Genomic DNA, 13,747 nt, shown 5'->3' on the forward strand with positions numbered 1-13,747 from the left:
TTATTTACAATTTAGGGACCATGTAAAGTGATGGCAGAAGTGTGGTGTTCTGTTGGTTGTTGGAGACCAATAGTACTAAAGAGAGCAGTGCCAGAATAGAAGACATATTCCAAGAGCTTTGTCTGTGCAGATAGACAAACTGACACAACCAGTCCTTAGAGGACACAAACTCTGGGATCTACAGGACAACAGCATTTTAATGGTCCCATAAGGCTCCCTCAACAGAGCGTCTCACCATCTTGGTTTGTATTACATGGCCCAGAATTTGTTAAGGTGGCATCGTAAAGCAAATTTTCAGTTGTCTCTAATCTACACTGCTCTTTTTTGAGGGAAGTTTGACCAATGTTAACTAGAACAGATGTTTCTCAAGAATGGGGTGTCAAGTGGATACTCTACCAGTGGTGTAAAGTACTTAAGTAAAAATAAGGGCTCCTGAGTGGCGCAGCGGTCTAAGGCACTCCATCTCAGTGCTTGATGCATCATTAGACACCCTGGTTCGAATCCAGGCTGTATCACAACTGGCCGTGATTGGGAGTCCCATAGGGTGGCGTACAATTGGCCCAGCATCGTCCGGGTATGGCCGGTGTAGGCTAACATTGTAAATAAGAATTTGTTCTTTACTGACTTATATATATTTTTTAAATACTTGTAAGTACTACTTAAGTAGTTTTTGGGGGTATCTGTACTTTGATATTTTTGGCTACTTTTACTAAACAACATTCCTAAAGAAAATAATGTACTCCATACATTTTCCCTGACACCCAAAAGTACTCGTTACATTTTGAATGCTTAGCAGGACAGAAATTGGTCCAATTTGCACACCTATCAAGAGAACATCCCTGGTCATCCCTACTGCCTCTGAGCTGGTGGACTCACTAAACACACATGCTTCATTTGTAAATTATGTCTGTTGGAGTGTGCCTCTGGCTAGATGTAAATTAAAATAAGAAAATTATGCCATGTGGTTTGCTTAATATAAGGAATTATAAATGATTTATACATTTACTTTAGATACTTAAGTACTGTATATTTTAGCAGTTCCAAATACTTTTGATACTTAAGTATATTTAAAAACTTAGACTTACACCAGTTGTATTTTACTGGGTGACTTTCACTTTTACTTGAGTCATTTTCGATTAAGTTATCTTTACTTTTACTCAAGTATGACAATTGGGTACTTGTTCCAGCACTGCTCTCTACTTAGGACAAAGGGGCACCTAAAAGTAGGCTAAGGTAATTACATTTGCCCTGAGGGTGGATAGAGGGAAGTGAATGAGTAGAGTGCTTTGATGGTGTGTAATGACTCCTAACTTTTCCTGGGTTAGTAACGATTTGGGGGAGCTGGGTATGACTTAATCTGACGAGTGGGTGGACCCTCGCCTTGTTTCCTTAGGAACATAGCACAAAGACAGCAGTCATGATGCTGAGGGGGGACGGACTAGTGAAATTACCCCGCACGGTAACACGTCAGAAATGAGTGTCTTAGAATATCCTTATTGAACAGCACCACGGTTTCTTAGCATAATATTACCATAATGTGTATGGAATGAGAGACTACGATTGGGCTGTGAGACTATTCCCATGGCATTTAATTGCAAATGCGTACTTTTGAGCCTCTCCCAACAATGCAGAAAGAAAAATATAGAATAAAAATAACAGGATATGAGACGTACTGTTTTTTCTCTCCACCCAGCTGAGTTACTCGCTCTATAATAACAACGGGGATGGACACCCTCAGCTGTGGTCTGTGCATGTCTGGTCTCAAATTGAGCTGGGTTGTGCCTCGGGGTTTATGATTAAATCATTACGATGAGTGGATTGCTTTTGTGACACTGTTACAAATTCCACTGTATGCTTTTCTATGCTGTTCTCCATTCATCCGTCAGTGTGATGGAATTGTATTATCATTGGACTAATAGATTGTAGTACACTCCTACCACCTCTCCCAGACAAATCTCATCAAATTCCTTCTGCTATAGTTGTCTTTTGCTCAGCTTCATGTTTTGTCTCCAAGGTTTATACATAATACTCAATATGTGAAATAATGTATTTTCATTACATTTGCAAATGTTTGTCACACCCATGTACTAACTAGTGATAGGCAATCAATACTTCGCCTACATGAATTGGATCTCAAAGAACTAAATCCTAAACCCCTTCGAACAACAAGATTGTTCAGCCACACACTGGCATAATGTAATTACCCTGTAATAAATTGTATAATATGAACTTCTGTAACTTTGTGCCATAGACTGAATGGTTGCGTCTTTTTAAATTAACACATCAGTGGGGATGTGATGTTAAAGGAATGTGAAACCCCGCCCCCTGTTTGAGATTTAGATAGAAGTCTCACAGTGGCACTCAGCATACCAAACTCTTTTCACTGGAGCAAGCGTCTACACCACTTCTGATCATCATCACCACAGACCAGCAATCATACCCCTGGAAGAAAATACAACGGAATCACTTTAACGTGGTTGATAGTCTGTGAAATTGTATTCGGTTGAACAGCGCACCCATCATTAAACACTGGTAAGTGTTTTGTGTTTAGTGGGCTAGCTAGTTAGCCCCTAAAAAGTAAGCTATCCAATTTGGCTTTGTAACGTTAGCTAGCTAAACACATTGATGATCGACTAGATGGGGATACATTCATGTAAATAACAGGTATGGATAAATTATAGGTGGCTGGTGTACAGGCGCAAATTACCGAGATACGGTTAGGTAGTTAGCTAGCAAATAACATCGAAGTGTTGGCTCCAATTTGGCCAACTTTTAAACCCTCTAAATTACCGTGTGGGAAGTTTTTTTTAAACCCACACGTCTATACGTTACAGACTAGTTGGTTCCGGGAATTGGATCCCTTGATAAAGATGTTGAAATAAGACTATAAAATAAATACAAATACTGAGCTACAGTGGCTATATTGTATGCTCAAAAAAAGTTATTTTATACTTATACAATTCCCCCGAGAAAGATTTTGTTTAACAAGTTAAGAGTCTGTCATGTAATCAATAGTTCAGCACCCTCCACTTACGAGGACAACCACACTGAGCTTTTTTCTTAAAGGTTTTATGAGATTGGAGAACACATTGGGAGAAATCTTAGACCCTTCAGAATCTTTCCAGATCCTTGATATCCTTCGCCTGCGCATATGGACTGCACTCTTCAATTCATACTACAGGTTTTCAGTGGGGTTCAAGTCCGGAGACAAATAACCATAGTAAAATATAGATTTTTGTGATCAATTAACCATTCTTTGTAGATGTTGTTGTGTGCTTGGGGTTATTGGTTCCTCACCGGCCACAAAAGGGGTTCTGATTGTGAAATGCAGTTTTATTCACAGAATAATTTTCTATGGTTTCTTTTGGTCGTTCAATATCCAGATCTGTTCCTAATCATCCCTCTAAAGATTCTTGACATTGGTCTGGTTACTGTGATGATTGGTCTCCCGAGTGGTGCAGCAGTCTAATGCACAGCATCTCAGTGCTAGAGGTGTCACTACAGACCCTGGTTCAATTCCAGGTTGTATCACAACCGGCCGTGATTGGGAGTCCCGTAGGGCGGCGCACAATTGGCCTAGTGTCGTTAGAGGTAGACCTACATTGTAAATAAGAATTTGTTCTTTTAACTAACTTGCCTAGTTAAATAAAGGTTCAATAAAACAAAAATTACAAATAAATATCTGATTTACTACTGATAAAGGGCATACGGTGGCCAGTTGCGCATGTTTATACTCATATCTGGCAGATCCTGTACACGGTAAAAGTTGGGAATAATGTATAATTTGTATCTAGTGCGGTGGAGGGCTAGGGGCCAATTATGTGTGCGCACGCTCGTGTGTTGACTGACAGTAGTCCCAGGAAGTTCCATCTGACTGCACATAGAGCCCTCTGTGATTTAGAGACAGCGTGGCAGCATAGGTAGAGTGAGGGGAAAACTGGTCAAATAGAGGTGGCTTAATTTGCTACACAGAATTCCTTTTTATTCCATTGATACCCACTGGGGAATCCAACTCAATATTGAAGGTATTGCCATGAAACATTCAGATTATGCTTTGAAAATAATTTTAGTTTTGATAGTCAGTATTGACTTTCAAATAGCACAGCACATAAAGCCAACCAGGGTTCTCCCCAAAAAATGAGAGGCACTGTGCCATCTTTTGGACTGGCTGTGCCACTATGTAAAACATATATTTATTTTTTACTTATCATAAGGCCATTTTTTTTGCTCTAGATTGCAGGAAATGGCAGGTGTTCAAAAACACAAATCTCTCGGGCCTCCACCCCAGCCATATTCAGCAGCACCACCTTGTTAAAAAATCCCGGTGAGAACCGTGCCAACGTTTTGACCTCAAGGCTGGAGCCCTTCTCAATGACGTGCTGGATACCAGACATCCTTGGGAAAGGACAAACTCAAAGGCTTGACTGAAACCATGTGCTGGTCTAAAAAATATATATTTTCGAGGCTTTCCCTTGGCTATGACCGTGATGCTCCCTCCTCACAAGGACAGTTTATTACTTTGTTTATATAATTATTAAGGTACACTGCAATGCAGCTCTTAGATTCCAATGTTGTACACCATGACAAACTAAACTTTACTATTGTTGTAAACTTTACTATTACGGCAAGTTATAAGAAAATGCATTCGGAAAGTCTTCAGACCCCTTGACTTTTTCCACATTTTGTTATGTTACAGCCTTATTCTAAAATTTAGTAAATGTTTTTCCTAATCAATCTACACACAATACCCCATAATGAAAAGGCAAATTCGTTTTTAGGAAGTTTTGCAAATTGATTAAATATATATAACAGAAATGCCTCATTTACAAAAGTATTCAGACCTTTTGCTATGAGACTCGAAATTGAGCTCAGGTGCATCCTGTTTCCATTGATCATCCTTAAGATGTTTCTACAACTTGATTGGACTCCACCTGTGGTAAATTCAATTGATTGGACATGATTTGGAAAGGCAAGCACCTGTCTATATAAAGGTTGACAGTGCATGTCAGAGCAAAAACCAAGCCATGAGGTCGAAGGAATTGTCCGTAGAGCTCAGAGACAGGATTGTGTCGAGGCACAGATCTGGAGAAGGATATCAAAAATGGCCTCATCATTCTTAAATGGAAGTAGTTTGGAACCACCAAGACTCTTCCTAGAGCTGGCCGCCTGGCTAAACGGAGCAATCGGGGGAGAAGGGCCTTGGTCAGGTAGGTGACCAAGAACCCGATGGTCACTCCGACAGAGCTCCAGAGTTCCTCTGTGGAGATGGGAGAACCTTCCAGAAGTACAACCATCTCTACAGCACTCCACCAATCAGGACTCTATGGTAGAGTGGCCAGACAGAAGCCACTCCTCAGTAAAAGGCACATGACAGCACATTTGGAGTTTGCCAAAAGGCACCTAAAGGACTCTCAGACCATGAGAAACAAGATTTTCTGGTTTGATGAAACCAAGATTGAACTCTTTGGCAGATGAAAACCTGCTCAGGACCTCAGACTGGGGGCGAAGGATCACCTTCCAACAGGACAACGACCCTAAGCACACATCCAAGACAACGCAGGAGTGGCTTCATGACAAGTCTCTGAATGTCCTAGAGTGGCCCAGCCAGTGCCCAGACTTGAACGCTACAAGCTTGTAGCACCATACCCAAGAAGACTCAAGGCTGTAATCGCTGCCAAAGGCGTTTCAACAAACTTCTGAGTAAAGGGTCTGAATACTTACATATGTGATATTTTTTTAAACTTAAGTGTTTTTGCTTTGTCATTAGATTGAGGGGGGGGAAATTATTGTATCAATTTTAGAGTAAGGCTGTAATTTAACAAAATGTGGAAAAAGTCAATGGATCTGAATACTTTCCGAATGCACTGTATGTAATTGACACCCTGCTTGGTAAAGGATGTCAGTAGCGCCAGGAGTTAAAATAAATGACAGGCCCATCTGTATTTGCTTAGTTTCTGTTAAATGGAAATGTTGGGGGAAAAATTGCTATTTTATCACTCAATCCATTGAAAAAATTAGTATGTAGACCCCCGTCTTACATGATTGTATTTTCTTCCTCGAGAGGGAGAATGATGGAGGTGAGGAGGATCTGTTGTATTGGGGCTGGCTACGTGGGCGGTCCCACCTGCAGCGTCATCGCACAGATGTGCCCTGAAGTGACGGTTACCGTGGTTGACGTGAACGAGGACCGCATCCGTGCCTGGAATTCTGATAGCCTTCCCATCTTTGAGGTGAGTGGGAGACAATATTAGTACAAGAAACTATCGGAACAGATCTCAACCTAGTAGAACTTGTCTCAACTGCAGGAAATTAAGTGAAACTGTATTACTCATTCATATCCAGGTTTCTCAAAGATCTGTCCTAACTTGTATTGGTCTTTCCAATATTTCCAGCTACTAGTGTTGCCACGTAAAGTCATTCATTTTGGCCACATGACTTTTGAGCTCATGATACTTTTGACACTTGTGCTCTAACAACCTCTCTCTCTTTCTAGCTTGGACTCCAGGAAGTGGTGGAATCATGTCGCGGGGTCAACCTTTTCTTCTCCACAGACATTGATGAGGCCATAAAAAATGCAGACCTGGTCTTCATATCTGTAAATACTCCTTTTCAACACTTTCCTTTCTTATGTCAATTGCTTTCATTGGAAGTATTGTTGAGACATGTTTCAGTTTTGCTTTCTTTGAAGGTAATAGTAATAATTTGGTGGTTGCTTATATTTGTCCTACTTCATACGTTTATTTATTTATTTATTTATTTATTTATTTTAAATCTCCCCCTAAGACAACCTCTGGGGGTCACGACCAGGGTCAGCAATTAGGGTTAAGTGCCTTGCTCAAGGACACAGACAGATTCTCCACCATGTCGAATCCCCGAGCAGACCTAGTGACCTTTAGTTTACTGGCCAAATGCTCCAACCACCTGCCGCCCAAAGTGCAGTGATGGAGAAAGATCCATGATTGAATCCACCTGAAACATTTCCCCTTTCCTTTGCCAGGTCAATACGCCTACCAAGACATTTGGGATTGGTAAGGGTCGAGCAGCGGACCTGAAGTACATAGAAGCATGTGCCCGGCGCATTGCCGATGTCTCCAGTGGCTGTAAGATTGTTGTGGAGAAAAGCACAGTTCCTGTACGTGCTGCTGAGAGCATCCGCCGCATCTTCAATGCCAACACCAAGAGTAGCCTCAGCTTCCAGGTGATTTCAGGGGACAGGCTTGCATGTGTGGATGGACTGCGTATCAAACGTCTACTTTCATCTACCTGCCATGTCTTCAGGTCTTTAAAAGTATGATCTTGTTCTCCTGCAGGTTCTCTCAAACCCAGAGTTTCTTGCTGAGGGAACAGCCATCACTGATCTGAAGAATCCAGACAGGGTATTGATTGGGGGGGATGAGACCCCTGAGGGCCAACATGCTATTCAGGCCTTGCGGAGCATCTATGAACACTGGGTCCCCAAGAACAAGATCATCACCACCAATACCTGGTCCTCTGAGCTTTCCAAGCTGGTATTTATATGTCCTTCTGTACATTACTGTATAACAATCTCAGGTCAGCAGTGTTACGATCTGAGACACCTCCTGCAATGTTTCCTGCCTTTATTCATTGGCTCACTTCTCTATCCTTGGTTTTTCCTTTTTTTTTTTTATAGGCAGCCAATGCCTTTCTTGCCCAACGTATCAGTAGCATCAACTCTATCAGTGCCCTCTGTGAGGTAACCGGTGCTGATGTGGAGGAGGTGGCGCATGCCATTGGGACAGACCAGAGAATAGGCAGCCGCTTCCTGAAGGCCAGCGTAGGTGAGTGGGAGAGAAGCAAGGCTGGAGTGGTTGAGTTGTGGGGTAGTAACAGTTAAGTTGTGGTTGGATGAGATCATTGGGTGGTTGGATGAGATCATTGGATGGTTGGATGAGATCATTGGATGACTGAGTGATTGGGTTTCAGTTATGGAAAAGTGGGATGTGAGTGGATGAGTTCAGTCATGATACATTCTGTGTTTGTTTCACAGGATTTGGTGGCAGCTGTTTCCAGAAAGACGTTCTCAATCTTGTGTACCTATGCGAGGCGCTGAACTTACCCGAGGTTGCAAGATACTGGCAACAGGTGGGCTTTTATCATCAACTCAAAGTAGTGCAATACAGAACTCGCTTCTCATTTGATAAGACATTCCTGTAACACTTTATTGTTTTACGGTCAGTAAAATACAGTATCACAATGACAAATGTTGAACATCTCATTGTTGCGTCTCCCAGGTTATAGAGATAAACGACTACCAGCGAAAACGATTCTCCTCACGGATAATCAACTGCCTCTTCAACACAGTGACAGACAAGAAGATAGCCTTGCTCGGATTCGCTTTCAAGAAAAACACTGGCGATACAAGGTATGGAGGGGCATTTAAAATATTTATCTGCTTACATCCAAAGCTCTGAGCGTATTGTCCTTTTGCCCCCTCCAAGCTTATATACTCATATCCTTGTGTGCATTTTGTTTTTAGGGAATCCTCTAGTATCTACATCAGTCGCTACCTGCTGGAGGAGGGAGCCTGTCTACACATCTATGACCCAAAGGTTAAAGCTGAGCAGATCATGCAGGACCTGACTAAGCCCACACTCTCAGAAAGACATGACACTGCAACAGGTAGCCACAGTGTTCTTTCTGTAAATTAATATAATAGTAAATCATCAAGAAGATTAACATGAATACCTTTATTGAATACATAATGATATTTCAAGGGGTGTTCTGTTCTCTCTGTGTTAGGTGTTAGTTGCCATAACGTGGGATACTTTTTTTGCTCATTCTAATGAGATGGGATTAATGTTTGTTGTATAATTGTGTGAAAAAGTTGTATTTATATGCATGAAGTAATCCTTGTTTATCCTCGCTCATCCTAGTTTCTCGTCTAGTCACCATCGTCACAGACCCATACAAGGCTTGTGAGAATGCCCATGCAATTGTGATCTGCACAGAGTGGGATATGTTCACGGTGTGTATTTACATTTTTAAACTACTCACTCATCAAATGGCAAGGAGATGACTGGCCACACAGATTTTGGTGCCACTTATATAATGACATACCGTAGTTGCACTGTTCATTGATGAAAGGGAGCTCTCAATGTAAACCATGAAGTCTATATTTGTATTGCAGGAGCTGGACTATGAGAGGATCCATAAAGCCATGCTGAAACCTGCCTTCATCTTTGACGGCAGAAGGATCTTGGACAGCTTGCACGACCAACTCCAGCATATTGGCTTCCAGGCAAGTAACCACGGCCACAGTAAAAATATGTTTCGTAACATACACCAGATAGGTGCAGTGAAATGTATTGTTTTACAGGGTCAGCCATAGTAGTATGGCAAACCCTGGAGCAAATTAGGGATAAGTGCCTTAGTCAAGGGCACATCGGCAGATTTTTCACCTTTTCGAACTGGCCCAACACTCTAACCGCTAGGCTACCTGTCATCCTACAGTAAGACGTGAACAATGTCTAGGATTCTGATGAGATTATGAAAACACCCTAGGACCAAAAAAAAGGTTGTCTTTGCTTTTGGAAGGCTGTGCTGACAAAAAGCCAAAGATCCATTCACAGCAGCATGCTTAGTGAGTCCCATTTAGTATTTGAAAAAAGTTGAGTAATAGACAGTCCAGCAGTTTCCAAAGTAACTGTTTTGTCCTTTCCAGGTGGAGACTATTGGGAAAAGAGTTAACCAAAGAATCCCTTTCACTGCCAGTGGCGACAGGTCAGAAATGGACCAACCGCAAACATTGAAGAAGAACAAACTGTGAAGTGTTCTTTACGGGACAGCAGCGTCAGAGCCGGCTCAATGCAGTAGAAAATTAAACCAAGTTATAATTTTGCTTTAATATTAAAATCAGACATTTCAGCACCCGCATCAACTAGATGGAATGACTTCAAACAAATAATTATGTTAGCTACAATGAAAGATAGGCCTGGAGAATGTTTTGGTTAGGGTTCAAGACCTATTTTGTCGGCTACATGCGGCAACAATATCCCTCCAACCTTATGCTTAATTTCTTTGTTTTGTGCATGTTGGACAACTACCAGGGTTTGGATGTTTTACTTACACAAGGGGTAAAACAACTTAAACTGATTTCATAACTTTCTGTATTTGCCCTTTTTTCAAGTTTTCTGCCTAAAAGTATTCCTGTATGAAAGCAATTTTTAAAGGACAGATTCCATTTTTCTTACTAAAGATAATGTATTTAGTTTTTATTCATTTCAAAGCAATTTTTATACAAGATGGTGCTAGTTGAATGTGAACTTAAGCATTGTGAACCCGATAATGCAATATTCTAATTATATGTATTATCTTTATGCATGAACTCTGTAAAGTAAAACATTTATCTATAGTTTTTACATGCAGAATAAAAAGCATTTTTAGTATCTGGAATTTAAAAAATGATAATTTGCAGGCCCAGAATCAATAGTACTGTACTACAATTATGTTACTTAATCTCAAGTGTTGTGTACTATGTAGTGGTGTTGCAAGGTTGCTCCCCCTCCTTATTAGTTAGATGTCTCATGGATGGTCAGGCATTCGCATGGCCATTCTGTCAGCTAATTCTAGGAAACTGGAAGACTTTCCTAACGGAACTGCATACCTCGGTCGACGGTCTTGATGCACTGCTGGGTTCCCCGTGGAGCAGCCATGGGGGCAGTGGCTTTATTTGACACATGATCCTAATCCTCAACATCTGTTCTGCTCTGACAAATGCACTTTAGCAACAAGGCCCAAATTATGACACATGTAGTGCCTTCAGAAAGTATTCATACCCCTTGACTTATACCACATTTTGTTGGTGTTACAGCCTGAATTCAAAATGGATTAAATATTTTTTTCCCTCACCTATCTACACACAATACCCCGTTATGACAAAGTGAAAACATGTTTTTAGAATATTTTTTTGCAAATGTATTAAATGAAATACAGAAATATGGATGTATTCACACCCATTTGCAATGGCACTCCAAATTGAGCTTGGGTGCATCCAATTTCCTTTGATCATCCTTGGGATGTTGCTACAACTTGATTGGAGTCCAATTCAATTGTTTGTACATGATTTAGAAAGAAACACACCTGTCGTGCGGCAGGTAGCCGCAAGGTTAGAGCGTGGGCCGGTAACCAAAGGTTGTTGGTTCAAATACGGGAGCTGACGAGGTCAAAAATATATAATCTGTCACTGTGCCCTTGAGCAAGGCACTTAACCCTAATTGCTCCAGGGGCACTGTACAATGGCTACCCTTACTGTGACCCCACTCCCTGCGGGTGTCTCGGGGAGTTAGGAGGCGGGCAAAAAACAACATTTAGATTACACACTTGCCTGCAACAGGACAGATATAAGCACCCCCCAAATTGTTATTATATAGAAGGTCCCACAGTTGTCAGAGTAGAAACGATACCATTTAGTCCAAGGAACTGTACGCACAGTACCAGTCAAAAGTTTGGACACACCTACTCATTCAAGGGTTTTTATTTATTTTGACTATTTTCTACATTGTAGAATAATAGTGAAGACATCAAAACTATGACATAACACATATGTAATCATAGTAACCAAAAAAAAGTGTTAAACACTAATTTATATTTGAGATTCTTCAAAGTAGCCACCCTTTGCCTTTGACAGCTTTGCACACGCTTGTCATTCTCTCAACCAGCTTCACCTGGAATGCTTTTCCAACAGTCTTGAAGGAGTTCCCACATGCTGAGCACTTGGTGGCTGCTTTTCCTTCACTTTGCGCCCCAAATAATCCCAAATCATCTCAATTGGGTTGAGGTCAGGTGATTGTGGAGGCCAGGTCATCTGATGCAGCACTTCATCACTCTCCTTCTTGTTCAAATAGCCCTTACACAGCCTGGATGTGTGTTGGGTCATTGTCTTGTTGAAAAACAAATGATAGTCCCACTAAGCTCAAACCAGATGGGATGGCGTATCGCTGCAGAATGCTGTGGTAGCCATGCTGGTTAAGTGTGCCTTGAATTCTAAATAAATCACAGACAGTGTCACCAGCAAAGCACCATCACACCTCCTCCTCCATGCTTCACGGTGGGAACCACACATGCGGAGATAATCCGTTCACATACTCTGCGTTTCACAAAGACACGGCGGTTGGAACCAAAAATCTCAAATTTGGACTCATCAGACCAAAGGACAGATTTCCACCAGTCTAATGTCCATTGCTCGTGTTTCTTGGCCAAGCAATTCTCTTCTTCTTAATGGTGTTCTTTAGTAGTAGGTATCTTTACAGCAATTCGACCATGAAGGCCTGATTCACGCAGTCTCCTCTGAACAGTTGATGTTGAGATGTGTCTGTTACTTGAACTCTGTGAAGCATTTATTTGGGCTGCAATTTCTGAGGCTAGTAACTCTAATGAACTTATCCTCTGCAGCAGAGGTAACTCTGGGTCTTCCTATCCTGTGGTGGTCCTCATGAGAGGCAGTTTCATCATAGCGCTTGATGGTTTTTGCGACTGCACTTGAAGAAACTTTCAAAGTTCTTGAAATTTTCCAGATTGACTGACCTTCATGTCTTAAAGTAATGATGGGCTGTAGTTTCTCTTTGCTTATTTGAGCTGTTCTTGCCATAATATGGACTTGGTCTTTTACCAAATAGGGCTATCTTGTGTATACCACCCCTACCTTGTCACAACACAACTGATTGGCTCAAACGCACTAAGAAAGAAATTACACAAATGAACTTTTAACGAGGCACACCTGTTAATTGAAATGCATTCCAGGTGACTACCCCATGAAGCTGGTTGAGAGAATGCCAATAGTGTGCAAAGCTGTCATCAATAAAAAGGGTGACTACTTTGAAGAATTTCAAAAATAAAATATATTTTGATTTGTTTGACACTTTTTTGGTTACTACATGATTCCCTATGTGTTATTTCCTTGTTTTGATGTCTTCACTATTATTCTACAATGTAGAAAATAGTAAAAATAAATAAAAACCCCTGAATGAGTAGGTGTGTCCAAAGTTTTGACTGGTACTGTACATCTCCGAGATTGTGATGAGGCATATATCTGTGGAAGTGTTTAAAAATATTTCTAGTGTTGAAAGTTCCAAGAGCACAGTGGTCTTCATCATTGGGAAATTAAAAAAAATATGGAACTACCCAGACTCTGCCTAGTGCTAGCTGTCCGACCAAACTGAGCAACCAGGCAAGAACGACCTTGGTCAGGGAGGTGACCAAGAACCCAATGACCACTCTGACAGAACTACAGAGTTCCTTGGCTGAGATGGGAGAACAGAAGGACAACAGTCTCTACAGCACTTCACCAATCTGGGCTTTATGGGAGAGTGGCCAGACGGAAGCCACTCCTGAGAAAAAGCCACATGAAAACAAACCTGGAGTTTGCAAAAAGGACGTGAAAGACTCAAGAGCATAAGGCAAAATATTCTGTGGTCTGAAGAGACAAACATTTAAATATTAGGCCTGAATGCAAAGCGCTATGTCTGGAGAAAACCAGGCACAACATCACCCATCTAACACCATCCCTACTGTGAAGCATGGTGGTGGCAGCATCATGCTATGGGGATGCTTTTCAGTGGCAGGGACTGGGAGACTGGTAAGGATAGAGAAAACAATGAATGGAGACAAATACAGGCAAATCCTTGATGTGAACCTGCTTCAGAGTGCAAACGACCTTAGACTGTGGTGAAGATTTACGTTCCAACAGGACAATGACCCCAAGCATACAGCCAAAGGAATGCTGGAATGG

At 41.4% G+C, this 13,747-nt stretch overlaps 1 protein-coding gene across 3 annotated transcripts; it reads left to right on the forward strand.

Moving 5' to 3' along the window:
• The first annotated feature begins 2,328 nt into the window (after positions 1 to 2,328).
• LOC111964298 (UDP-glucose 6-dehydrogenase) lies at positions 2,329 to 9,894 on the forward strand. Of its 3 annotated transcripts, none has more exons than XM_023988137.2 (12): positions 2,329 to 2,532; positions 6,062 to 6,230; positions 6,494 to 6,595; positions 6,998 to 7,198; positions 7,311 to 7,508; positions 7,652 to 7,799; positions 8,009 to 8,103; positions 8,253 to 8,383; positions 8,498 to 8,640; positions 8,895 to 8,986; positions 9,149 to 9,259; positions 9,683 to 9,894. In XM_023988137.2, the coding sequence occupies exons 2-12, from the start codon at positions 6,069 to 6,071 to the stop codon at positions 9,785 to 9,787; spliced, it is 1,488 nt and encodes a 495-aa protein (XP_023843905.1). In that variant the 5' UTR covers positions 2,329 to 2,532; positions 6,062 to 6,068; the 3' UTR covers positions 9,788 to 9,894. The 3 variants fall into 3 exon arrangements, with proteins under 3 accessions (XP_023843905.1, XP_070299800.1, XP_023843907.1); XM_070443699.1 differs by lacking the exon at positions 2,329 to 2,532 and adding an exon at positions 4,264 to 4,324; XM_023988139.2 differs by lacking the exon at positions 2,329 to 2,532 and adding an exon at positions 4,451 to 4,539.
• The last annotated feature ends 3,853 nt before the right edge of the window (positions 9,895 to 13,747 follow it).

This window comes from Salvelinus sp. IW2-2015, linkage group LG5 (assembly GCF_002910315.2).
Source record: "Salvelinus sp. IW2-2015 linkage group LG5, ASM291031v2, whole genome shotgun sequence".
NCBI lineage: Eukaryota > Metazoa > Chordata > Actinopteri > Salmoniformes > Salmonidae > Salvelinus > Salvelinus sp. IW2-2015.

Excerpts from the sequence above, each read along its gene's own strand:
- LOC111964298 (XM_023988137.2), top strand. The coding sequence starts at position 6,069 with ATGATGGAGGTGAGGAGGATCTGTTGTATTGGGGCTGGCTACGTGGGC. Across the intron at positions 8,384-8,497 it reads AAAAACACTGGCGATACAAG|GGAATCCTCTAGTATCTACA; the intron begins GTATGGAGGGGC and ends TTTTGTTTTTAG. Across the intron at positions 9,260-9,682 it reads TCCAGCATATTGGCTTCCAG|GTGGAGACTATTGGGAAAAG; the intron begins GCAAGTAACCAC and ends TGTCCTTTCCAG.